This window comes from Harpia harpyja, chromosome 13, assembly GCF_026419915.1.
Source record: "Harpia harpyja isolate bHarHar1 chromosome 13, bHarHar1 primary haplotype, whole genome shotgun sequence".
Taxonomy (NCBI): domain Eukaryota; kingdom Metazoa; phylum Chordata; class Aves; order Accipitriformes; family Accipitridae; genus Harpia; species Harpia harpyja.
In genome coordinates, this window is record NC_068952.1 from 28,658,038 (window position 1) to 28,684,757 (window position 26,720).

General features: G+C 40.0%; 1 protein-coding gene across 1 annotated transcript in view; it reads left to right on the forward strand.

The window, feature by feature from the left end:
* The window catches only part of LOC128150341 (protein ELYS-like), a 41,564-nt gene extending 15,046 nt beyond the window's left edge, over positions 1 to 26,518 (forward strand). The window contains exons 10-36 of the mRNA XM_052806458.1: positions 66 to 247; positions 708 to 769; positions 1,710 to 1,838; positions 2,763 to 2,853; positions 2,941 to 3,030; positions 3,193 to 3,333; positions 4,119 to 4,223; positions 4,970 to 5,063; positions 6,615 to 6,738; positions 6,851 to 6,907; positions 8,096 to 8,242; positions 8,978 to 9,165; positions 9,338 to 9,482; positions 9,577 to 9,708; positions 10,833 to 10,980; positions 11,069 to 11,219; positions 11,769 to 11,882; positions 12,313 to 12,508; positions 13,814 to 14,011; positions 15,303 to 15,717; positions 17,585 to 17,687; positions 18,595 to 18,701; positions 19,241 to 19,425; positions 22,088 to 23,927; positions 24,708 to 24,841; positions 25,294 to 25,400; positions 26,048 to 26,518. Of these exons, the coding sequence (XP_052662418.1) occupies positions 66 to 247; positions 708 to 769; positions 1,710 to 1,838; positions 2,763 to 2,853; positions 2,941 to 3,030; positions 3,193 to 3,333; positions 4,119 to 4,223; positions 4,970 to 5,063; positions 6,615 to 6,738; positions 6,851 to 6,907; positions 8,096 to 8,242; positions 8,978 to 9,165; positions 9,338 to 9,482; positions 9,577 to 9,708; positions 10,833 to 10,980; positions 11,069 to 11,219; positions 11,769 to 11,882; positions 12,313 to 12,508; positions 13,814 to 14,011; positions 15,303 to 15,717; positions 17,585 to 17,687; positions 18,595 to 18,701; positions 19,241 to 19,425; positions 22,088 to 23,927; positions 24,708 to 24,841; positions 25,294 to 25,400; positions 26,048 to 26,240 (5,578 nt within the window). The 3' untranslated portion in view covers positions 26,241 to 26,518. The remainder of the gene's footprint in view (positions 1 to 65; positions 248 to 707; positions 770 to 1,709; positions 1,839 to 2,762; positions 2,854 to 2,940; positions 3,031 to 3,192; positions 3,334 to 4,118; positions 4,224 to 4,969; positions 5,064 to 6,614; positions 6,739 to 6,850; positions 6,908 to 8,095; positions 8,243 to 8,977; positions 9,166 to 9,337; positions 9,483 to 9,576; positions 9,709 to 10,832; positions 10,981 to 11,068; positions 11,220 to 11,768; positions 11,883 to 12,312; positions 12,509 to 13,813; positions 14,012 to 15,302; positions 15,718 to 17,584; positions 17,688 to 18,594; positions 18,702 to 19,240; positions 19,426 to 22,087; positions 23,928 to 24,707; positions 24,842 to 25,293; positions 25,401 to 26,047) is intronic.
* The last annotated feature ends 202 nt before the right edge of the window (positions 26,519 to 26,720 follow it).

Genomic DNA, 26,720 nt, shown 5'->3' on the forward strand with positions numbered 1-26,720 from the left:
TCAATATCCCTACAAATAAATCATTTGAAAGTCGGTGTTTAGCTTATGCACTTGCTTGCTTTCAGGCCAGAAGAATTCCTTCAGGATTGCCCCTATTTTGCGTTGTGGTCACTGGATACTGTAATAAGCATGACTTCTCCAAACCCCATTTTGGATATTCTGGTACACGAGCGGAGTCTAAGTCGGGGAGTTCCTCCTTCTTATCCACCACCTGAGCAGTTTTTTAACCCAAGCTCCTACAATTTTGGTGGGTATTTCACTGCTTTTGATAGTGATAAGCTTAAAGTGAGGTCAAATGCCATTTATTGGTTCTCCTGTTCATTGTTTGTCACTCAAACCCATCCCAAACCAAAAAGCCCCAAACCCCCACAAGCCCAACCCTTGATTACGTTGCACTAACAAGGTGTTTAATACTGTGACATATCTGACAGTCTGCTGAGTTTGGGGGGTTTGGTGCTTTTGTAATGTAGCCTGTGAAGTGGTGATGGTCGTTGAACTGAAGCTCAGAGCAGAGCACCTCGATAGCACTAGAGATAAAATTTCTACACGCAGTAATTATTTTCAAAAAAATAAGTTTGGAAGTGATCTGATGAAGAAAATGGGTACTCAGTTACAGCTTTCCAGATACTGCTATTTACAAAACGTAAACTGGTCATAACCTAAGTGCGAGAGTATGGAAGGTTGTCAAACGTTCATTGTCTCTGCAGATGGTACGTGCTTGCTGAACTCTGGAGTTGTTCATATGACTTGCACCGGCTTCCAGAAGGAGGTGATCTTTTACTGTATCTTTATTGAGAATGGCAAGAGATGAACCTTTCCTATGTTTTCTATTGTACTGCTTTCAGTGTCGGAGACCATTTTATGCCCATCTTGCCCATCCACACGCATGACGGCAATTGTGTCCTGCCAGTTTTATGCAAATGGTAACATTTTAGGTCCACTCTTGGGACTGTAAAACTACCACTGTCTCCTGTTGAAACACGCTGAGGGATTGAATGTCTAGAGCGGAATACAACGTTGCTGTAGGAGCAAGAACAAAAATGTTGTGGACGTTGGGGAAAGCTGTTACTTCTGCATTACCCATCAGTGGAACTGCCTCCATAGTCCTGAGTTAGGGTTTTGATGCCTGATTAACTTGAAAAAGGAGGGCGGAATGGAGAAAATGAAATATTACTTAACTGTTTGAGAAGAAATGTTTTTTTTTTTTTTCTCCCACACTTGGCCGAATTAAAACTTCCAAGCCACTGCACAGCTTGTGACAAATAATTTTGAATTAAATTTCAGCTCACTAAGTATTTCCAACATAAATCAACTTCTGCAGAAACAAGCACAGAAAGGGTCTTCCAAAGCGTGATTTAAAGTTGTGTGCTAGCTTTAGCTTATATAGAATGTATTTTGTGTCAGTGTTCAGGGAAAAAAAAAGGTCTGTGTATTGACAGAGAAGCTAGAAAATACCTAAAAGGTTAGCCATCGCAACGCTCTAGTTGTTTTACAGGATATTTTTTATAAACCATAGTAGTTAGTTTGGCTGCCGTCTTTAACTCTACGTAGTACTGCTTTTTCAGGTAGTTAACCTAAAGCATATTACCGATGCAAGCTTTCTGACAGTTTAAGTGAATATTTATATTATTTCTCTTAGTGATTATCCAGAACCTTAATGACTGAATAATGCTACTGTCTTAATCTGTAGTTTTTGATTGATGTTTCAGACCTTGAATTTTTTAAAGAAATCTGGTCCTTCTATAAGTGAAGCCATTCATGATAGCTACAACAGGTGTCTTGTAGCTGGCTTGCTGTCTCCAAGACTAGTTGATGTCCAGCCATCCAGTTTGAGTCAGGTGAGTGCATATCAGGGAATCAAGGGGGAAATACATCCGTCTTGTCTGACAGGGCTGTAGAGGCTACAAGACATGATAATCTGATTTTCCTGTTATTCGCAAGTTGCACTGAAATGCAGGTGTTGACTTGAGTTAGCATAAGTTATAGTATTCTTAGGTCCAAACTACTGAGTTGTTTTAGAAAAACCAACAAAACAAACAAAAAAACAAAAAGAAAAAAGTAAAATTTTATGAAGGATCTTTTCACCTGAAAGAAGTATCACAAGACAAAATGAAATAAGCTACTACTTAATACTGCATGTCTGTGCATAGCTGTGCATTGTCCTTACCTTGCTGGTAAGAATTACCACTGCATTATAATACAGTATTCAAACAGCCTAAAATTTAAACCTATTAGAATTTAAACGTTTCACTTCTTTTTCTGTCATTTTAGAAAATGATAACTTGAAGTTTTGGGTGTCTGAACTGCTTCATGTCTTCAGAGTCTAGGAAGCTGCTTGACCTTAGCTTCACTGTTTCCGTGCAAGCGTTGCACCGTTGTATTTGCTCTGTCCCCTTCACGCATTCCTGATGGCAAACTTCTACGTGCAAAATGCGTGACGGGTATTAGCAGAGGATGTTACCGGACATAGTTAATTGGAACTCGGTAAACTGAGACTATACTGCAGAGGCATGCAAATAAATGTTAGAATCAGCCTTCAGTAAGTTGAAAAGTTAGAGGAAAAGTTTAACGTGTTTCTCAGACCAACAAGCAGTCCAGCCTGTGGCTAGAATTAAGAAAAGGAATGTGGAATTAGCTGCGTGTGTACTAGTGGACTTTGTGATGTCTGAATGAGTGTACAGTTAGAAACAAACACTTGCTGTTGCTGGTTCAGATATTGAAAGCATGTAAGATTCTCAGTTCATTTTGTCGGTTACATTTAGGAGGAGCAGTTAGAAGCGGTATTGTCAGCTGCTGTCCAGACAGGTTCTTTAGAACTTCTGACTGGATGCATTAAACATTGGGCATCTGAAGGTAATGCTTCTTACGTTGTTCTTATGTTATGTATTTTCTAGTTTGCAATTGTCGATTCATTTCTTTTTTGTTTTCTTTTTTTTAAAGCGCAGCCAAGTTCTGCTGCTAATTTACGGTTTGTTCTTGAGTGGACATGGAACAAAGTGATCTATACAAAAGATGAGTTTGACCAAATATGTGAGTACTAGTGTAGTCATTCTGCAAACATAAAATCGTTCTTTCTAATTGAGCTTATTCAGGAATGTGGCGGTATATGGTACTGCACGGGGTTCTTCAAGCGTACTTTGAAACTCTGAAATTGCTCTGTAGGCTAATGATGTAATATTTATTCTTGAAAAGGTGTTCCGCTGTTTGATGGCTCTCGCAACTTTGTTGACCCGCAGACGTTACAGTCTCTTCAGCACTGCCAGTTGCTTTTGAGCAACCTTAGCACGGTCTTAACCTGTTTTCTAACAGAAGCACAAGAGCGTACTGAAAAAGGTTTGTAATCGTATATATGAAACCTTTGGTATGTTTTACTAAGATTTGGAATTATGCTTGAGTTGTAAGTGTGGAAAGATGAGCTTCTGTTGGTTTTGATGATTGGAAGACAGCCAAATTTAGCTGGGAGAAGGGGCTTAAATCTGAGGACTTGGGACCACCACTTAATATGTGTTGATTTCAGGGAAATAGTTGGTTGTGGAGTTCATGCAAGTGGGTAGGGGAGGCTACATTCAGCAAGAAGCTGTGTAAGCAGCTGGGTGGAGATTCCAGCAACCGGATGTGGTAGTGCTGCAAATTATTCCTTTTAATTCTTAGCTAGCAATTTATAATTGCATGCAAATATTGTATTGCCAATTGCTAGAAAATATAAAGGAAGCACAAATGAGTAACTTGTAAAGTAAGTTACTTGAGTTTCTGTAGCTTTTTATGTTATCACTTGTCCTTGGCATATTGAGGGGAAAAGAAGAATATCCCTTTGCTACGGTAAAAATCCCCGCTACGTGAAAAACAAATGTCTTATTCGTGAGTGTATTTAATAGTTCCGGCTTTATTTTTTTTTCTTTTAACCTTTAGTGAATCTGGTTCTTTGTAGGGGTTGCTTTTTGTTTTGGCGGTGAATGTGGGGTTTTTTTCTTCAGATAAGAAGGTGCTACAGAGTGAGAAATGCAAAGACCACAATTTCTACCGCTTTACTTTTACTCTTTCTATTTGGGATGATGAAGGGGGTTTTGTTAAAATGAAAGGAATTGGATAACAAAAATCATCTTATGCCTTTTTTTCAGGTTTTACAGACTTGACAAACAAGCAGGTGCTCACTGGCCTCCTTTCTTTGTATGCACAAGTGATCATCTGGTTCTGTCAATCCAGTCTCCTTCCAGAGGGTTTAGGTAAGCATAAACTGTAATACAGTTGTAACAGGGAGACTATCCAGTAAGTGATTCCGATGAACACATGCTTAGCCATGTTTTTGTAAATGTTTTGTCAGTGCTGAAGTTTTGTTGGTGAAACGGCGATTTTACTGTTTTTTCAAATACATAGTGTGGAATAATGCAAGCAGTTTCTTTCCTGGATGTTCCTTAGAAAGAGCAATAAGCCTCTGACTTGAAGGAGTTGCTTGTGTCCACAGCTTGAAAGACTTGGGATTTTAAACAAATTACTATTACACAACAAATACTGGAATGCTTGTTTTTACAGCAAAGGCATTACCTGCGTGTTTGGAACTTTTTATTTATTGCTTGAGGAAAAAATACACCGTGGAAATACTTCTTTATTTGGGTGGATTATAAAGTCTATTGTCAGCCTTCATTGTCTCACAGATGCTCACATGACATGTTTAAGAAACCATTCCCTTTGAGAATTGTCCTTTTTGTAGTGAGCTTCCGCTTACAGTACATGTTCTGAATGCTACCTCAATTGTAAGCTTGAAATGGCACTTGAGACAACAAGGAATTGAGTCTTGGGTCTTACCGCTCCTTTAGCGAAGGCAGAAAGAGGATTGGCTTCTTTCAAAGTTGGAGGCTTGCCTGTGCTTCTTGATGCTTAGCTCGTATGATCTTCTGTCTTTTTAGTCAAACATTTTAGTTTCAAAATGTGATATTGCTTCTTTAACTTGCTTTTACTTTATTGCCTGTAGATGATGCTATGCATTTGGGTAGACCTTTCTACAATTACCCTCTGATTCAGAGCTACTACACTGGTCATCGACAGAAACTTGAGCGTTTATCAAGGTAAGCCTTACGGGAAAACTCGAGAGCACTTCCACTGCGAATTCAGAAGTGGCAGCACGTGGCTTTGCTATCAACAGTTGGTGTTTGCTTTGCTTAATGCAGTTGCCGGCAATCCTCTTCACTTCAGCGATGCATGCGTTCTCTTGAACACGGAGGTTACTTTCCTGTGTTACAATATTTGTATATACCTCTGCTTAGTACCATTTGTTGGCATCATCGTTTCTTGGTAGCGTACTTAATCCAGCGGCCAATCTGTATAATTTAGTACTACTGAAAAAGGTCACGTGTTCAGGATAGGGTCAGCGATCTCCCGTTCAGCAAAGCACGGCGTTCACAGAACAGGTGTTTTGGACAGAGAAGAAAGCAAGTTTTAAAAACAAAACAAACCTCATCTCGTTTATTGACCAGCGAGCGATGGTAATAACTGTATTGGCCTAAATCACAAGTACATTTGTGTGATTTAATGAGATAGTCAGAGTTCGATGTAGTTGGCACACCTAGCACTCTACTGGCTGTTGGATAAAAGTCACTTGCTGAACGTGAACTCTCTTTCCTGCACTAGCTCACTAGCATATAGGTGATATGCCTTGGATTAGATGACAATAGATTTTTCTTTGGAAATTGTGCTGAAAACTAAATAAAGAGCTAAAGAAGCTTAGGCTATGGCACTGCGAACAAGAACAAGATGCTGCAAGATGAGTTGAGGTGCAAGCTGCGGTGTAGTAGCTATTGACTTTAAAGTTCCTCTTACTTAGCTTACTTCTCAAGTAACTTACATACCGGCTCAGGTGTTCCTTAGAAGCATACAACCTCCAGTGTGCTCCTTCTGCTTCTTATTATGGGGAAAGTAAAGGGTAGTGTCACAGTCAGCCAAAGACTGCGATGGACTCGTGAAGAAAGCAATTTTAAAGGTTCACCCATCCATGGTTGTAATGGTCTGTGCATAGAAACGTAATGGGTATGTGCATAGAAACATAAACGCTGCTTAAGATGACACTAAACTTCACCTGTATGCTCAGCTTTCTGGAAACAACTTTTTTTCAGTAACAAAAGTGAGATGCTGAGAACAAAATCTGAACTTTCCATGGTGTTGTCTTCTCGCAGCTGTGTATTGGAACACTCCAACAGGAGGCATGAGACTTGTGTTGAAGAATAGTCCTGGTATTTTGATACTGTTACGTTTCCTCTGTTAGACAGTAGGAGAGTGGTTATTTCTGGCACATAAAAAACTTTGTTTACACTTCCTTTGTACTACAAGTAAGACAACAAAAGAGAAAACCTGAAAACGAAAAGGTCCCTTAGTAGGAGAGCTTTCCAGGATGTCTATTTGGAACTCCTTTAATAATTCAGTATGATCTAACAAACATCTTTCATCTGACTCGGAAATTTCTTTCATGTGCGTTTCAAGTCATAATCATGCCTTTGTGTGTTTGTCACTTTCTTTGCCTCATGGGAGCTTTTTTTTGTTTGGTTTGACTGGAGGAGATCTGTTACACTGAGAGGCTGGAATTAGTGTTTGACTCTCCGATTCCTTGCTACCTTTTGTTCCAGAGGAAAATGGGATTCTGACTGCTTGATGATTGATGGAATGGTTTCCCAGTTAGGAGACCAAGTTGAGAAGTTGTGGCGGAGAGATGAAGGAGGAACTGGGAAATACCCACCTGCTAGTTTACACGTGAGTGTTATGTTCACTGAAAACAGCAACGAACCCCCCAAAGCCCCACCCAAAAGCCAATGATTCATGAAAGACAGGAGTTTTTAAAAAACTTTTGATTTTTCATTTTCAGGCACTGCTGGATCTCTATTTGCTAGAAAGCATTGAAGAAAGCTACAAACATGCAATTGTATCCTTTCTCGTTATTTTTACTACACCTTCAGTATACGCACATAAATGTTCTTAAATGTTTGTCACCTGCGCGTTTAATAACATTTTTGAATTTATGCTTCCAAGACAGTGCAAGTGAAAACATTTAGTTTAGAATGAAGTCATGGACAGGAGCATTGTTTTATTTCTTTGTACTGTGGATTCCTTATGTTGTGGGGGTTTTTTTTTTGATGTTTTGTTGCAAAGTCTCTTTTCTGACATGCAAAAACAGGTTTGATAAGAAATGTTAAAGATAAAAATCTCCCTTGGTTTTTTCAAAACTTAGCACAGTTTTTAATTTTTTAAAGCACTCGTATCTGTAGCAAATGGCTGCTTACTAGGATGATGCACAAATACGTGCTGCTTCAGAGCAGAAGGATTTCTAACCGGTACCTGATTTTTGCCCAATTCATCCATCTTCCAGCCCAGATAGCAGTGCTTGCTTTTGTTCTGTTAGAAGTGCAGGCACACCGAAAAAGAAAGAGAGAGAAGAGAAAAGTCATTGGGCAGAAACTGAATTTTTAAGCTGCTGAAATATACAGAATTACTTGTTGTTGTTTGCTGCCTAACCCGAGAGGGGAGCCTAGAGAGCAAGGGGTTTAAAAACGGTTGTACCCCAGAGCTGTCTTATTAGAATATGTCCCTAAAAACGGATGTCAGAAACAGAAAATGACACTACCGATGAGTGATCCACATACTGTTTTAAATCCAGTTTCAATCGCTCAGTGCTACGTTGTCTTGTAAGGACACCTTAATTTACATTGTTCTATATACTCTGGAAATGAGGGAAAAAGCCAATGGTAGAATTTGTTTGCTTTAATAATTAAGCCTTGGATGTTCAGGTGTTTTGAATGTCCAACTGGTAGCTCCAGTGACTAAAGAGGGAGCCTGAGTTTGTAACAACGGAAGTATTTAAGTATCTAAAGTTAACCTTTCTGAATGCCTTACAGAAATCAAAGAGTGTTTCTTTCTGGCTATATATTCAAAATGCAGTTTGGGGGTTAGGACCTGACCGTCTTCAGATAGCTCAAAATGGCAAGACTAACATGGCAGTATTTTCTGCTTCCTACCACTTGTATATTCTGATTTCACTGTGTTTTTCGAAACATGATGTGATAAATGTTTGGTCTTCCAAATTTATTAGCCTTAACAAGATACTTGATGTCAGACAATTTACTTGCTGCTAGATATCATGCATTCCTTTCCGAATAAAACAGAAACTTCAATCGACTCCTTCCCAACTGCCTTTGCTATCCCTTGGGGACTTGTTAAGCTTATTCAAGGTTTTTGGCTTCTAGATCACAATGATTACGAAGTAAGTACGTTACAGTTCAGTTAGACATCCCTTACAGTCCAAAGCTGTAATCTGTAAAATGATTTCAAAAAATCGGTGCTTAGCTAATAACAGGTGCTACAACATTAGAAGCCCTTTTGTCATACTGCTATGACATCTTCAGCAATAAGTTATAATCTGAAATTTTCTTTTAGCCACTTTGACAGGAAATTGATTAAAACGAAGAAGAAATCAACTTTAATAATGCTTGATACTTGAATTTTCAAAGCCATCCATTTAGGTTGTTTTCAGCAGACCGATGGAGCGCTTTCTCAAAAACAGTGTTTTAGGTACTTTAAATATTAAAACTGTGATCATAGCAGCAAGGTTTGAGGCAGAAGACTGCAGAAGTGACTGTTCAACCTAATTCATGTTCTTTGTGATGCTGAAGGTTGTTCTTTGCCTGTCACGAAGTTAATATATCTGTTTGTCTGGGAGAATAGCTTATTATTTAGTAATGTATTTCTAAAAAGTTCTGTTTGTACACAGAGATTTGGTTACTCTGGAAGAGTGTGAATTACTCCTTTTAAAACACTCGCTTTGTTCTGTACGGCTAACTGAACTTTTTTTTGCAAATACTTGAGAATTTTTATTTACAGTAGTTAGTCATCTAAGTTTATTTAACACACGTCCACCCTTATTTAAGATACTTTTGAATATTCTTGTTGCGTGCGTGCATGTGCATATCGTAATACACCTGACCTCTAACCTCTACAGAATTCACTGGCCCTGCTCTTTCATCCAGCTACAATCAAAACAGTGTCATGGCAGCACGTGAGAATTATTCAATCCCTGATGTGCCAAGGAGAGCATAGGCGAGCCCTCAGATACATACGGATGATGAAGCCATCAATGTCAAGCAGCAGTGAAGTGCGGCTTTTCCTCACTGTGTTGTTGTCCAATAGGTAAAGAAACCTATCCCACCGTTTTGGCATTCAAATATTGTGAAAGGTGGAGAACAAAGAATACGAATCACCGTCCCCTAAATTCCCTTTAAACTCTGAATGCAGTAGTTTGGGGGCATCTTTTTGGTTATACTATTAATATTCCTTTACGTCTCAAAAAATTTAATTACAGGTGCGTGGTGGAGGCTTGGGGTCTGTTGCATCAACATGCCACGAAGTTAAACATCGAAGAGCTGTTAAAACACATGTATGAAATCTGTCAGGAGATGGGACTAATGGAAGACTTACTGAAGCTACCTTTCACAGGCACTGAACAAGTAAGTGTGGACACGAAAAAAAACCTTAATGGTCTCTTTGAAAAGAGAAGAGGCAGAATCATAACAGATTTTTGAAATGTGTTGTTTGTCATAGGAGTGTTTGGAGAAGTTTTTACAGAGCGATGCTGCTGTTCAGAATCCTGAATTTCTTTTAGTCCACCATCTGCAGCATGCCAACTATATCCCAGCGCTGCAGTTGAATCATTCAATGAACGTTAATCTTATGGTAAGCATAAAAGTTGTGTCAAGTGTGCAGGTTTCTGCTAGGTGTTACTAACCATTTTTGGTAGTAAATAAAATAAAAATCAATGCTTTGTTTTTTATACCATTCTTTGAAATACTAGGAATAAGTTTCTACACTTTCCGTTACAGCTGAACCTAAAAGTTGAACAAAATATTCCACTACTCCAAAGCTACTCCGTGAAGTTATAAATTAAGTGTTGCAGACCACTGTTGACTCCACTTTAAAATAGTTTGTTTGCATCTAAGGAATAATGGTTTAGATTGCTGAACGCTGTTTGTGTCAGTCTTTTCTGTGGCATGAAGAGTATGTTGTATGTCACCTCTTGAATCTTGCACACAGCTTTATTTTTCTAGCTGAGAGCAGTCTGGATGCCAATCCACAGGTAAAATCTGTGTGCTGGTTTGGTTTTCTTTTCATTTCCTCCAGTTATAGCATGAGCTCTGCGATTCCACAACTTCTGTTTTACCCCTTTTATGACAGAAATTCTTATCTAACTTCTATTTCTCAAAACAGCCAGATTAAATTTTGCGTTTTGCAAACTTCTGTTATGAATCTGTGATACATTTTCTGTTTTCCGGAACCATAGTTTTCCAGTGAATCACACTTAGAAGGTGGTCTTGGAAGGTTTAGGTCCTGCATTTGAAAACTTTCATTCGGCCAGAAGGTGTGTGTAGGTAGCCTTTTCTTACTTGTTTTAATATTCACATCATTGTGTCCACTGTAATTTGCAGTTGCCCTGTATAGTCAGTCATCTCGGCCATTGGTGTTTCAGGAAAAACAAGGGAAAGCCTGCTATTTTGTAAGCCATTTGAAGACTGCAGGTGAGAACAAGCGTATCGGAGTAAGGTTCTGCCGAGTGCCAGAATTGTTTCAACTTGAAGTTGTAGGTTCTGTTATTATCCTAGTCTGCCTTGCCCTTTGCTGAAATTACCAGGTGGAATTGGTGTGTGCTGAGGAGTAGAACTTGCTGCTCTTCTGTGCAGTGGCTGTATTTTACAGTATCTGTGGAGGAAATGTATTCGCTAATTAGAAATAGCAGAGATAGTTGTGTGCAATGAACTTCCGGTAATCAGTTACCTTCTTGCTTTATGCTTTTTGTTCATCAGAATGATCGTGAGCCTCGCTTGAGAGAGAGAGCAGTTGCCAGAAATTCTATATTAGACCAATATGGCAAGATCCTTCCTAGAGTTCAAAGGAAGCTGGCTGTAGAGAGAGCCAAGCCTTACCACTTGCCTTCATCGGTCTCAAGAGAAGGTAATTTTTAGGGGAGGGAAATACAATGGACAACTGACCATGACTTTGATCACACAAGGCTGATATTTTTTCCCCTCTTGCTTTACAGTCGCAAGACCAAAGCCATTATCAACAGTAACAAAACAAGAAAATGCAGGAAATGTGCATACAAGAGCAACGTTCATCAGCAATGTATTGTCCAAAATTAGAGAAGTAGGGGTAGGCAATGAGCAGAAAACCAGTTGCTCACGCCGTGATAGGTAAGCAGCCTTTTAACAACGTTTAGTCTTGAGCTGCGTGTTTGGAGAGAGAGAGAGAGACAAAAAAATCCATTTGAATTATGTTAGTGTTTTGGAGGGAAGGGGCACCTGAATAAAGCTTCGTTTGGCTTTTTTGCACATACAAGATATAACATTTAAGAATCAATTCACCGTAAGTAATACTTGGAGAGAGAGTTCTTCTGCTATGATAATCTCATTTATGCAAATACATCTAGTTCCATTACAGTAAATGTGTTTACAGAATTTAAGGTAGCTGAAACGAAAACCGTGATTACCAACAAGCTATTGGTGTACAGGTTTTGGTAGACTTGATTGTGTGATCAAATAGTAATCTTTTACCACTTTGTGCCCAGTTTCTGCTTCGTTTCTGCCTGTTTTTTTTATTTTTACTCAAAACCAGGCAGAATTATAAAGAGCAAAAAAGAAGCTAGCAGTTGTCAGATGATGGTATGGTCAAATAAACTTGAATTCTGGTACGTTTGGACTTCAGGGGAGTGAAAGTCAGTTACATTTTCCTTTTAATTCTAGGCCTAGAGCTACAGAACCACCAGTCATAACACGTCCTCTCCCTGATGCAGAGTTGCCCGATGCATTTGTTGGGACACCTATTACAAAATTTTCACGAACCTATTCTCATATACTGTGTGCGTGTATATACTTTCAGTGATTGCAAAGTGTTCTGTTTGCATTTAGTTTTGTACCTGTTAAAGAAAAGGTCAGGTTCGGGAGACAACTAAGTGCAAATTTGAAGTGGTGCCAGCATTGAAATGCAGAGGAATTTTCTTCTGACATGAGAATTACATCACTTGTGCAACGTAAAATTGCATTACTCTTGCCTCAGATGGCAGGGATTTAGGAAATTAAGTGTGAAATGTAACGAAATAATGAAAAAACAAGAGAAGGCCTGTAACTTGTTCATGGGCCTGATACATCAGCCCAGCAGTGAGGGTTCACCTGTATTTCTTGTTCATTGAATGTTTTTGTTATGTGTCATCTCAGATGTCTTGAGCGCAGCATGGTTTTATTTCATTTATTTATTTATGTTCATATTTTCAATTGTGTATCTTCACAGATTGCTGGATTTGGTGGTTCATCCTGTTCCTTCATGTTCTGCGGCACAGGGTGGTAGCTGGCAGTCACCATGCAGAGCTTCTACTTCATTCATGGCATCCAGCCCATTGAAATCAAATATGCTTGGTTCCATCTCACAAAAGAATTTTTCGAGAGCATCAGAGCTGAATTTACTGGCGACGCCTCTTGTGGTTAAGGTTTGTGTTTTAAAAAACAGGATCAACCAACCAAACCAAAAGCCTGTTAACGTTGTTTAACATGAAACCACCAAAGTATTTAACACAAACCCTGTTGGATTCAGAGTGTGGAATATTTTCAGCATACGTGTGGTTATTGTATGTAGAATCCTTTTGGAAGCAGGACGTTGGGAACAGTCTTGAAGAGGGAAAGTTTAGTTCTAAGTTAACTGCAGTACGCACATTGTCCCATAGCTTTCTGAAATACACTCGTGTTTATTGCATGGAACAAAGTAAGTTAAAATTGGACTTCTCAATATACTTAGATCCTTAGAGATGCAATTTGTAGCTTAACCACCTCATTAGTTAAGTAAGTGCTCAATAGCTCTGTGGAGTTTGACTTGCATGCCTACAAGCAAGAATGTAGATGCTTCAGTTTCTTAATCCACCTAAGGGAATAACAACGTAAGTGATGCCAGTTAAGCGATGTCAGTCTCCATCAAATTCAGTGACGGCTTTTTGCAGGGATTTTACTTATTGATGTTTGCGTTAAACTCTTTCCATTCACCGCCATCAAACTCTCCTCATGTAAGGAAATAACAACTGACCAATCTTCTTGGTGCTGATCTTTTTGCCTTTGCCTACCTGAACAAAATAGTAGTGATCTCTCTGATTTATAACCTTTTTCTTCTTACTAACTATTGTCCATATCATTAAGCTGGTTTCATTATCTTCCTTTTAAACCCGTTCAATACCGTAAAGTCTTTTCTGAGCTGAGGTAAGAAGACCTGAACGCTTCTAGATGAAGATGTGTAGGTATGTTTACAGCAGTGTCACTTCATTCAGTCCAGTGCGTGGATTGATTAATCAGAGAAGAAAGAAGGTATCGCTGTTGCTTTGCCGATTGCCATTTCTCATGGCAGTGTTTTCAGTTGCTGTATCTGGGGTAGCATTTGAAGTGGTATGCCTTTTAGAAGAGCAGTGTAGATATGGCAAAAATTACTGGGATGGGAGATAGCATTGCAGACAAGAAGATGCCATATCCTTGTTTCTTCAGGAAATTAATTTGAACACTAACATTTTATGTTGCATTAATAAAAAAAAAAAAAGAAAGAAGCCAAAAGAATCATAAGAAACATGAAACGCATGGGTTTTTTACCATTAAGTTTTTTGTCCCTTTGGAAAAAGAGCAGTGCAGAGGCTAAACTTTGTCCTCTCTGCTGGTACAAACTCAGTTTAATTTGAACTAATACTTTTGACAAGTGAAGTCTTCTGTTTTGAAGATTTAACAGGTCTGAAATTAAATATTTTTATTTCTTTTCATAGAGAGCTAAAGTTTTGGCCACAGCTGCTTCTGGTTTTCCTGCGTTTACTCCTCAGTCTATTCTCAGATCCAGCCTTCGCGCTACACCCCTAGCAACTCCCTCTGCATCTCCAGGACGATCAGTTACTCCTCCTCTACGAGCAAAGGAGCCTAGAATATCTTTCAGGGAAGAGAACTCGAATGCAAAATGGACTGTTGGGGTAAGCTGGCCTGTAGTTAGTGATCTTTATAGTTAAAGGCTTTACAGACTGTGATTTGATTTATTTTTTTTAAAGTTTTCCAAAACTCCTTATATTGAGAACTGGAATACCAAATCAGAACGGCAGACTTGAATTTGGTCAAAAAAGGTTATGTTGGACCTTCTGTAACATCACCTGCCTGCAGGAACATATTCATAACAAATACCAGTGACCTTGGTGGTTTTTACTCCAGCATCGCTAGGCGCTGTGATTGTTCCAAATTGCATGTGTGCAGCTTCCCGCTATACCTTTTGAAATGGTGGTGTGGCAGGAAGTTAAGGAATACAGATTCAGTTGTTTGGGTTCGCTAAGCTTTGTGAATGAAACACCTCTGAAAGCAACAAAAGTCATGAGCTGCATTTACTTTCAGTCTCTCTTTTTGCAAGGACTGGGTTTCCTTAAGTTATGGTAAAAATAGACTCCCGATGAAGAGAGCTGTATGGCTGTCTCTTCTCTAGCCCTAAAGTTCTCGGTTTTGCTACTTGCCTTGCACCAGCGATAGCATTCGTATAGTTGTCAAATGAAGTCTGTCCACCTGGAAGTTGCCCCCTTCTACTCCTCCTTTTGTTCTGTCAGGTGGCTTCCCTGATTCAGCTCGTCATGCGGTTGCCAAAGTAACGTACCAAACGGACGGGGGCATGTGCTAGTATCTACCTGTAGGAGCTTTCCATACCTGTACTAACGAATTGTCATAACCTGTTTTTATTGTACCTGTTATTGCCTGTTATAAAGAGCTACTCAACTGTAAGAAGAGGCTCTCTCTCCTGTAGGAAGTTCTTAGTAATAGTGCAGCGTGGCCGGATTAATTCACTTGTTCCATGCCACAGGCATAGTGAATGCTAAAATATGTTAGTAGTGCATACAAGCTGAAGAGGCAAGCATAAAAAAAGAGAAATCTTGGAGTTATGATTTTAGGTATGCAAAGCTCCCTCTTCCTGAAAACACAGTAGTGAACCCAATGAACAGCCTTGAGATGACAGGGTAAGCAAGCACTTACAAGACCCACTTCATCTTAATTCTCCAAGGTTGTGGAAACTCAATAAGCAGTCAACAGTGTGATTGGTTTTTACGCTGAGCTTTAAAAGCTAAGACAGTGCTAGAATGAGAACTAATTTTGTAGCGCCTTGCTTAAGGTGACACTTGTAAAACTGACAAATATCAGTATATATTTGTTCCTTTTTTTTTTTTGTCTTGCTTTGACAAAAAGCATATGTGTGATCTTGATTGTGAACTTTCTTTTTAAAAAATAAAGGTAACGGAAGATAATAAAGCACCGTCTGGAGTTTCATCTGAGCATCATCACGGAGTGGTGGAGGATGCTTGGTCTGAAAGTAGAGATAAACCAACTCTGTTTCCTCTGAGCAATCCCGAGGATGATGGTGCTGAAATGGAAGAGTCTGGAGATGGTTTGGAGAAAATGGATGTCAGCAAAGAAAACAGTAACTTCTCTGCCAGGTCAGACCAAACTGCTTTGGAGTATCATGATGCAAAATCACCTGGCGATTTTGAAGATGATGTCATCTTTATAGCTGCTAATCCAGCTAATTCTTCCACTGAAGAAACTGCCGATTTTGAAGAACTGGAGAAGGAGGAAGACAGTGAAATAGTTGAAGAGAAACCCTTCCCGATGGAACAACCAGGTTCATCAGAACTAAGAAAAGCAGCTGGTGCGTTTCCTGCTATGATAACCTAAGCTTCTGCATTTTTCAAATGTCTTCAAAAGGCTAAATTACTGATGGGTGCAACAGTCAATGATGAGCATTCACGAATGTCCGAGGCACTTCCTTGTCCTAGGCTTTTAAAATTGCCACTGTGTTTTGAGTCCTTTTTTAGGTCTCGTGGACATTATGGATGTATACTGCTTTTGGCTGGCACTTCTTGTGTGTAACTGCAGCGGAGAGGCAGCAGTGACTTGTGGGAGTTTTGAGAGGGGTACAAGTTGAAAACTTAGGCTTCTGGTTATGTTTTAGGGGTACTTCTGTAGGCTGCAGGTTTTTTTACAGCACGTTTAGCGTATGGCGTGCTTTGACTAGATAGGTAATTTTTTGTTGTTCTTTTGTTTTTTTACCCCCCTCGTTAGTGCTCAGTTAAATAGTTTTCTTCGGGAAGTGAGTCTGCTTGGGTATCTGCTTCTCATTACAGCTATGCTTGCTCCTTTTGCTGGCTCAACAGCTTATGCAGCCTTTTCCAAACCTATTTCAGCTGGTCTTTGGCAATTCAGCTCAATTCAACTCATTCAAGCCAGTGCAGCTGCTGAGGATGTGTTCATATGAGCAGGTCTGCTGGCAGATTAGAAGAGATGTAGCTCACTAGCTGGTGAGCAGTGATGAAGAGCTGGGAATGACAGTAGTGCAGGAACAGGGAGAAGGTGTGTAAAGACAGCTACAGTCAGGATTTGACAAACAGAGCTCAGTCCGCTCAGCTGCTTATAACAAAAGTTTGCTATTCCTGGGAGAGGTATGCAAGTGTCGGAGTTCTGCGTCCGAGGTCTTGAAACAGTTTGTAGCGGGGAGTGTGTACTCCAGTATCGGTGCATCATATGCAGCCTGATTCAGTGCTAAGCCTGAGATGATCCCGGAGGATCCTGGAGAGTGATTGCTGCTACTGAAGTTCCTCAGCTCCTTTTCTTTTTCAGTAAGAGCAGTGCCCAGACAGGGACTCCGTGTACATGGGTAAAAGGGGTTCTCCAGCTCTGAGTGTTTCTAGTAAGATAGGTCAAAACATTTGCCTGTCTGATTTTAGCTGTCCCGTGTTTGGACAAGAAATCAAGGGTGCTTTTCCTTAAAAATAATGATAAGGTCCTAATCATTAAAGAATAACCTTATGAAGAAAGTTTGTCATTGCCGGACTATGGTACAAACAGTTCTGTACAATTTCAGTACTCTGGAAGCGTTAGAGGGCAGCCAGTATAGCTCTTGTTTGGCCTGAGCTAGCAAAATTATCCCAGTCCTGCGTACTGTCTGCAAAGGTAATTGTTGGATCTGGAGGAAGCAGACGGCAGAAACAAAGAAGAAAAGGAGGAGGGTGTTTCTAAAATTTGGCCTGTTGAGAGAAAAACAGGCTAGCAAGCAGTTGGGTTTCAACGCCACCAGTCAATCTCTAGAGAAAAGAACAGGAGACGACCTTAGATGCGTTCTTGTAGAAGAGGGGAAATGAAGTCAAGAAAGGAAGGAAGCATTGCTGGGATGAGTTAAATATCCAAAGAGAAATAAGAAAAACTTACGACCCAATTTTAAGAAGGAGGGATGTTTCCCGAGGTTTTTATGTATTAGGTCAGTAACATATCAAGTTGAGTTTGTAAACAGAATGTCAATGGCCATGTTGTTTTCTTGATGGAAATTATGCATCAGACTTCTTGTTTTACTGGAAAGAAGCATTCAGACCTTCTGTGCATTTGAAGTCTTGGTGGCGTTATCTTGTTAGATCACCATCCTAGGTGAAATGCGTTACGGCTCTCTTGAAAATCATATGAGCATTTTAAAAGAAATGATGTTAAGTGCAACAGGGAAGTCACCCATCTGTCTGTTTTTGTAGGATTTGTGGAAGAATCAAATGCTGAACGTCTTACCCTTCCTGAGGATGGTAAATTGTTGTTTAAAGCTGCTGAGGCTGCTACTTCTGGGACTGCAAGTGAAGGGTAAGTTTGTGAAATAGATACACCTTTAGGTTCACACAACATGTGACTGCTGGCTTTCCTGTGTTTGAAAACTATGATTTTGAGCTGGTATTGGTTCTCTCCTGTGTTCTTAAATATAACAGGTTTCCTGTTCCTTTCTGTCTGTGAACAGAACTAATGTGGCATGAATAGAAGTCAAATTGACGAGCTGTCAGTTTGAGCCTTTTTTCTCAAATCATTGCAGACCCCAAAGTAATGGGATAAGGACTTCATTCAGCGGGCTATATGCACCTTTTTACAGTTTGAGGGGGCTACTAAGCAGATACTGTGAAGAGAAGCCCTCCTTTTGTCTGAATGTTATGTAGGTGAAAATTACAGCTGAGATTCCTGTAACTTTAGTGGGTTTATTGTGGGGCTTGAATACTTTCTGGCAGTACTTTATACACTTAATTTCTATTTTCTATGTGTGGTCAATTAGCATCTATTTGTTTCTGGAAAGGGAAGCAGTTTTCTCACCAGGTACTTTAAAAGCTGCAACTGCTTAGTGAGAGATGTTAGCAATGAAATAACCCTTAATTTCAAGTGGTAACTTACAGTGGCACAAACTTTTGTTCAGTTGGTTCTAGACCTCGAATATGGCAGTTGGAGTCTTTCTACAGAAGACAAGTAAGATATTATTCTTTAATACAACTCTGTTGTTATGTTCTTATCCAGTGTGAGATAGCTGGGAAGAATGTTAAGTACTTGATTCGTTGTACAAAATGAGTCGGGAATTGAATGTAGATGTGTTGGTAAAGGAATTTCTAATTTTTCTTAATTTTTTTCTGTTTGGAAACTTGAAGACTTTACAGTGAGAAAGTAATTTGTAAAGCTCTTCAAGGTTTGTTTTGAAGCTTTATGATGGATTTCTCTCTTTCTGTTCATGCAGTGAAGCAAACCAGCAGGAGTCCAAAATGTCCTCTTCATCAGAAGAAAAAGCCATACCAGTTGCAACAAACCCACAGCTTTCTGAATCCCCGCAGGCAGAGGGTGAATGTACGTACAGTATGTGGGAGATGTTATGTGAGTTAAGGTAGCTGAACTCCTCAAGTAACACGTGCAGTTTGCCATAGCGCTACAGGTGTCTCAGACTGAAGTAGTACTAGCATGTTACTGCTAACTTCCATTAAACTCTAGAGAGAAGAATACCCTCCTCAGAGAAAGTCCTCGTAGAAAATGCATAGCCAATGTTCCTGTTCTGGATAAAGGTACTGAGAAAACTGGTAGAATATAAAATATTGGAAGGAGAGATCAGTATTTATTTCGGTGTTGTACACCACTACTAATTTGTGTGCTATGGGATCTGCTGCTTGAGTTACTATTTTGAAAGATGATGCATCCCTCAGTATTCAGGCTGTGAAGAATAACTAGCTACCAGGTAGATGGTTCTGGTTTCTAGCGTTTGGGGAAAGCCCGGTGTATGTGGCAGGATGGAGAACTGTGTTCTTGGCTCCTGCTCCCTCTGTCACTTCCCGTTGCTTAAACGCGTGTCATTTATAGAGCAGTTAAGTTAAAATCATGTAAATCTCTTCCAGCTGTGATACGTATCCTTGACAGCGAGGATGTGGTCAGTACTCATTCAGAAAATTGCCTTGAGGGGAAGTGTGTGGATTTACCTGAAGAACGCAACCCAGAAGCAGCTGAAGATGAAGGAAACGTTCCTTTTCCACAGGAAGAAGTGACTGTTTCTAACAATCTTCCTAAAACTGAGGAAATTAATGTAAGTAAACTATTTTCCCATTTTCTACAAAAGAGAAAACACTTTGCAAATTGAGGACAGTCCTGTCTAACTGACAATTAGAAGGCACGCAAAACCGTCTCAGTTTCTTTAGCTGGGTAACACAAGTTAAAACCTCGTTGGGTAAGGGCAGATAGGTTTTTCTCCTATGCATTTGCTGTACCTATAACACAGAATAGAACCTGTCAAGACTTGGGCATTTGAGAGCTGCAGGAGTGCCAAAACCCGCCTAAATATTTGTTAAAAATCACCATGCCTTCATTTGGTTTGCTAGACTGTAAATGTTTCTTATTTGACTTAAGAAAAGAAATAGTTTTAATGTTAAAGACAATAAGAAAAGTTGGGGAGTGCAGCTTTTCAATACTGGAGGCCGTTTACCAAATGACAAAATGATGTGGGAACCGGACTCATTTTCAGAATGATTTAGGTGCTTAGATCCTTTGCTATTTGTTCCTTATTAACATAAAGAGAATTCCCAGTAATGAGTTAATTTCAGTGTCAAGATATTTCCGGCTACCTAAAACTCTTTTTGTGTGTGTGAAAATGTGGGGGGTTTAACATCTAAACTTTGTAAAATATGAATTTTAAAAGGTTGTTCACAAGGGCTGAAAATCAGAGCCAGAGATTCCTCAGTTGTCGCAGGTTTTCCCCATTGTTCTCACTTCTGCTGGGGCCGATGAGTGATTTGGGTTCATTGTGGATGTCCTCTAAGTACCATATAGAGTATGCTGTCGATTTCCTGTAGGGTTATACTCACAGGAGTTAGTAATAGTTAGAGTGAAATACAAACTGAAAGGTAGGCGTAGCACAAATAGATTGGTCTTAAGTAACAGAAGATGCTTTTCGGTGTCCCAGATTTCAGATGAAGTTGAACAGGCAGTCGCTTACGTAGCTCGTCTCGGCTTTGGGGTTTAGGACAATGCTCTAGAGAAGATGATTATAGACTTGGGAATACATAAATCACTTACTTATGGGAGTAAATGGAAAATCTGTGATGGGAAGAAGGGAGCCGGTATGTGAGACGGTCACAAAGCTGCTGCAGTCCTTCCTGTAGCAGTACAGCGAAGGTTTTCCTGCTTTCGTTATGACTGGTTCTTACTGAGTTATACGTAAACATGTCTTTTTGGCTTGTCTACCTTCACTGAATTTAGGACAAACTACTTACTGCTTTCTTGGTCGTAGATTTGTAAGCATAAAAGGAAAGTTTATGCAGACTAGTATTTCTCGAATTTCGCTTTGAAGCGTGGCATGTTGCTATATGCATGTTGCGCAACTACACGCACTCGTTCTCAAATTTGTGCTAATACCTCGCTTGCAGTCTGTGCTCCCTGCCGTGCTGTTAATGGCCGGTGGGAACCGGGCTGGAGTGACCCTATCGTTGTACTTTGTAACGCCGGCTTATGACAGGGTAGAATTGCTGGTGGTCGTGAAACTAGTCTGGTATTTGTACTCGGTATTGCCGTCACCTTCGTACTTCGGGAGCCACCCATCGGAAACTACTAGTAATTACAGCTTTTAGCTTTTTCCCTCGGCGAGCCTGCCTATGGGGGGCATCTCCGTACTCCGGGTGCCATCGCCTGGAGACTGTTACTGATTACACCTTTTACCTTTTCTCCTTGGGGAGCCAGCCTAGGGAGGAGAGATCTTCCCGCATCTTCCCCTTCTCTGCCAGGCTAATTACAATAGTGTTTGAGGACTTTGAAAATTTGCATAACCTTGGGATGTTGAAACCAGCAGGGTCCTATGCGAGGTCTCCTGCATGTCGTTCAGGTCTTGTTTAGGGTTAAACAGCTGTTTAAGGATACGATAAAAGATGATGCTTTAGCAACTTTTGACAAGGCAGGAGGCAAGAAAATAAGCAGATTCTATGGAGACTCGCGCTGAGTGGCTTCTTCCTTCTGCCCTCTTTGGCTAGCACTATAAGTTAGAGGGTTGGGCAAAGGTCTTCACGCGTTGATTAAATTATCTTGGCCATCTGAGTCACTTGAAATACATAACAGAGACTACTTTTGTTCTCAACATAAAAGCTTGAGTGTCTCATGTGGCTCTAGCAGGAGAGAATAATTGCTCAGTACAGGGGGCTACAAAGGCAGAGATGGAGGTATTTAGAATCTATGTGTCGACTCCTGCAATCCAAGTGATTCCTTACAGTGCGGTGTTGAGTTGTGGGATGTGATACCTGACCAGTTTGACTAAGTGTTGCGGTGACAGCTATGATGACCGAAACTTTAAGCTTGGGGGACATCGTTGTACTTTACCCCGTTAGATGCAGAGTCGGTCACTCTGTGTGGCTTTGTAGTCAGTCCGGAAAGTACTGCAATGTGATGATTACTGCCAGCTGGGTATACAGCTTGTATTGTAAAACTGCTCACTTTGTTCATGGGTGGTGGCAAATTGTTAGTCATGAACAGAAGTATCAGAAATGGAGCATGGGATTGCACACACGGAATACTCTGTTCTCTGTCCCTTAAACGCATAAACTTTTGCCTGTAGTAGAGAGTACATTGTATGTTTCTAACTTTACATTTGGTGGTGATCTGAAAGGAAAAGCAGCATTTCACTGTCCTCAGCTTCATCTAGCTCAGCCTGAAGTTAGTCTGTTTGGTAACTGATAATGCATTAAGAGACATTTTTTTATCTTTAGGTTATTGAAGATGGTGCGGTTAAGGCACAAACCTCAGAAGAAGCACCTGAAACATCACCATATAGTGAACTACATCCCTCAGACAATCTTCAGTACAGCTATGATACTACAGAGCAACGGTTTGCATGTCATTTGCCTGATCAAAGAGATGGTGAATGTGATGCAGCTGAGGGAGATGGAGAGCTTTTTCTATCTCAGAGTAATTTTACTTTAGTCTTGGAAGGAGAAGAAGGTGAAGCAGAGATGGGAGACCCTACATTAGTAGATGCTTCTAAAGCAGCTGGCACAACAACAGAGGAAAAACCTGTCAGCAGTTTAGGAAATACTGAAAACCAAGAACATGTTACCAACTCGGTGTCCACTGTAACTAGTGATCAGGAATCTCAAAATATTGCAGAGTCGCTCCCGTATGTGCCTGAACCCATTAAGGTAGCTATTGCTGAGAACTTACTGGACGTCATCAAAGACACAAGAAGTAAAGAATTTACATCTGAAGTTGTAGAACAATCTATTCATGAAACCATAGGTAAAAAGGTAACTGGGTTCCAGAAGGCAAAAGCTCCCTTAAGAACCGTGCCAGAAGGAGAGGAAGACGAAACCAGCGTACGTCAAGTAGAGTACGGCATCGCTCCTAGAACACGTGCAAGGGGACAACTGAGTAGAAGTCTAAGTACTCCATCGGCAGGCACTCAGCAGCTACCGAAGACAGGCAAACCAGGTCTGTTTGCACTGTCTCCTAGGAGAAGTACCAGGCGAACAAAAGAAGCACCCGAGACTTCTAGTCTTCAAACAGAAGAAAATGCTCAAGAGGAGCAAATGCTTGTGATGCCTGTTACTCCTAGGAGAGGCAGGAAGCCTAAACCAAGCACTGCAGAAAAAGTAGAAAGCAGTCTTTCTGAGGGACGAACATTGTCCCTCCGTACACAGTCCATAGCTGCTACTCCAAGAAGAGGATTAAGGAGAGCGAAGGAAGCTGCAGCTGAACTCTTGGAAGAGGCTGATGAGGAAACTTCTCTTGCTGAAGGTAGCATTATCGCTTCTGCTACTTCCCAAAGGACTAGAGGAGGGAAAAGTTCAGCAGGAGGTCAAGAAACTGGCCAGATTGACACTGGTCATAAGATAAAAACGTCAGTCAGTCCCAGCAGAAGTGCAAGAAAACTGAAAAGCGTTAATTTACAATTTATGGAAAATATTGTCAAGGATCAAGAGGTGCAGCCTAGTGCCCAACTCCTTTTACCGGTGCCAACTAAAAGAGGCAGAAGAAGAAAGATGAGTTCATCAGAAGTTTCAGAAAATTCTGACCTTGATCTGTCTAAATCATCGCTTCCTCAAACAGAATTCAAACCTCCCGTCACTCCGAGAAGAAGTGCCAGGAAGGGGGCACAAAATCTCCTGGCAGACACAGAATCTCTCTCTGCTCAGGAAGACGTGCGTGCAGGTGGGAAATTGGGAATTCTTGGTACTCCTAAGAGAAGAATAAGAAGAGTCCCACATGCTAAACTAGAAAAAACGGATGCTCCTGAGCAAAGAGCTGCTCAGCCAAACGAGGAATCAAGCACACCCAGGACTACAGTAAGAACAGGGCATCGGGGCAGAAAGAGACGATTAGTATTGGAGGAGAGCGCAGGGGAGGAGGCCTTCCCCCAAGGACCTGGTGGCAGCCCTTTGCTGCTTGAAGAGAGAAACCCATCAGGACATGCTGAAACATCAAGAACTTTAACAGGTCGTATTACAAGAACCAGATCCCGTAAAACTTCTATGCTTCAGAAACTGTCTCTTGAGGAAAATGAGTCCTTCCTTTTCTCTCCTCCTCTCACTAAGCTGACAAAGAAATTTAAAGGTAGGTGCACTATGTTTATATGCAAAATAGGGCATATTGCTGTTTTGTAAACCACAGAAAACAGCTTGTGAGGATGGCTTTAAGTATTGTAAGAATATAACCATACAAAATAAAAAATTGGGAAAGAGGCAATTCCTCTTTTTTCTGAACTCTATATGACTGCCTGGCTAGTTGTGGTGGAGACAGGAGAGGAGGCTGATCTGATTACACTGACATGAAATTTAAGCTTAATTTTTTGTCATGAGCTTAATGTCTATCCATTTTGAAAACTGGAGGATATATGTTAATATGTGGTTGCCATCACTTCCCCCCAGTGGAGAAGTAAAGGAGACATGCTTTCAAATTCTGTTAATTTTTTAACTTAACATGAGCTGCAACTTGCAATAAACTATACAGCTGTTTGTTTATGTGATTGTTTTTCATGGGCATATACTTTGTTAGTGAAGTTACTGCTCATGGGGTTCTTTGTACTGGAGTACATGATAAAAAAATATTTTTTGAGATGTGTAAGGACTGTCGATGCCTCTTGAGCATAATATCTTTCATTATGTAAGTGCAGGTAAAATCGCTACACTGGCTTATTTTTGTTTCACTATTTACTGTAAAAGAATGGATCTCAAGAGGCAGTTACTAGGGGAAGAATACCTGCACATTTTTTATAAACCCAATTGGACCTTTTATTTCAGGAATCTGTTGTGCTTTTGATTATTAGCTGTAATTTAATGTCACTGTCGTTTATGTATAATGTACATGCATGTTAAGAATGCATTGTCATTTTAGCTGGAAAAGCAGACCATCCTGTGCAGCTTAAGGATATAGACCCGGACTTGTCTTCTCAATTTGTCTTTTCACCCCCTCTGTTGAGGTCAAGGAGAAAAAATGAATCTAGTATTTCCCAAATTGTGAAAGAACCAGTAAGTAAAAACTCTAGTTGTCTCATGTTCTTGTTTTTTGCTCTGTACTGCTTTTTCCAGTCATACTTTGTGATGCCTTGCCTTTTTCCTGGAAAGTATATCTAAAAAGAGAGCTTTAAATTAATCAGCTAAACTGTTTATTTTTTTTCTTCATGAAAACTAGCTACAGAAATCAGTTCTGAATCTATGTAAGTCAAGGATTAATAAGTACTGCTTTGTCTTTAACAAAAGGCACAGTGGCTTTCTTTAAACATACTTGTGTTATCTGTTAATATCGGCATGGAACTTTGAGGATGGTACAGTTATTTGAGATGGCAGGTTTTTGCGGGGAGAAACTGTAATGCTTTTGGAAATAACTTTGGCGTGACTACTTCATGAAAGAAACATTCATTTGTATTCCGTAGAAGTGTAAGAACTTGTGCATGATTAATGTTTTTGTTGCCTTAACACAGGACCTTCCAACTAAAGAGGAAGAGGATACCAAATCCATAGAGTCTGTGGGAAAACAAAAATTGAAGAGAGGTAGAGCTGCAAAATCAAAAATGAAAAAAGCAAGCAAGTATGAATTTTTTTTTGAACACTTACTTGCATTCCTTTATTGTGGTAGTGATTCCGCTGTTAGCCACCTAACTTCCTCTTCCTTTCTTGGCTGTGCAGTTCTGCTCTGACTTTATGAGTATGTCGAGCTTGCTGGTCTAATAGGTACCTTTTTCCCCACTTAACGGTTTAGTTTTCTAATGGAAGCAGAAGAGAAAGGGAATGGAAAAGGGCAAGTGGATACTAATCTTTGCAATGATGGCGTGCTCTTACACTATCTTATTCCACCTTATGAAGCCACACTCTTATGGTCTTTTGTTCCCCATACAAGGCAGGAGAGGGTCAGACAATGAGTAGAGAGAACTTCTTGTCTCTGGACATGTTCTCTGGTTCCTTCTGGAAAACTGTTTGAGGGCATCTGCCTCTTAAAAGCTGGGGTGGGGGCCTCTAAAAGCTTGTATGAATAGTGACTGAGAATGCTTGGGACAGTTGGTAAGGAATGAAAGCAAACGGATGCTTATTTATGTACTTTTTCTGCCTTGATCCTGTCTACAAAGAAGCCCATAAATAATCCTTTGGCATGGACTTTGTAATTCCATGGGGTTTTTTTCATCTACTAAATACTGTTGGTAATAAAAAAATCAATTTGATACTTCTCTTTCTTATTAGAACCACAAGAAAAGAAGGTTCTTGGTCACCTCCACCAGTGGAAATAAAATTCATCTCTCCTTTTGGAAGTCCAGTGGACGGAACAAAAAGCAAGCAGCAAGAAACCGCAGATGCAGCAGAGAAGATGCTACGAAAGAACAAAAAAAGACTGTCTAATTTTCCAAAGCCAGTTGGGCGCCGGAAGATGCTGTAACTGTTTTTTAAGTTTATACTGTACACCACTGTTTGTAAAGTCATCAAAATTGTGTGGGTTAGTAAAAAGAAAAAAAATCACCTAATTTGGAAGAGATAATTTATATAAATTATTGTAAAATTTCATAAACAAATGGTCTTCAGTAAGTAACTCCATATGGAGTGTGATTTCTTCAGTCAATGCAGTTTTCTATTTTATATTAAGACTTCATACATTTATATAATATGTAAATACAGCTTATTTTAGGAATGTTAAATAAAAATGTATACTTCACAATATGCTTACTGTCTGATAGCTTTTTGAGGGAATAGTGGGTTGAATGGCCTGTATTGCTCAGAAATTTTAATGTTGGTTTGCAAGAGTTGCAGATGCTCAAAAGTGAGGCCAAAAGCTTCGCTTAGAATTCCTATAACAAGTAAACATTTAAAACATACTAGTTTAAATTTTGTATATGATGTTTGACCTTCTGGCACAAATAAT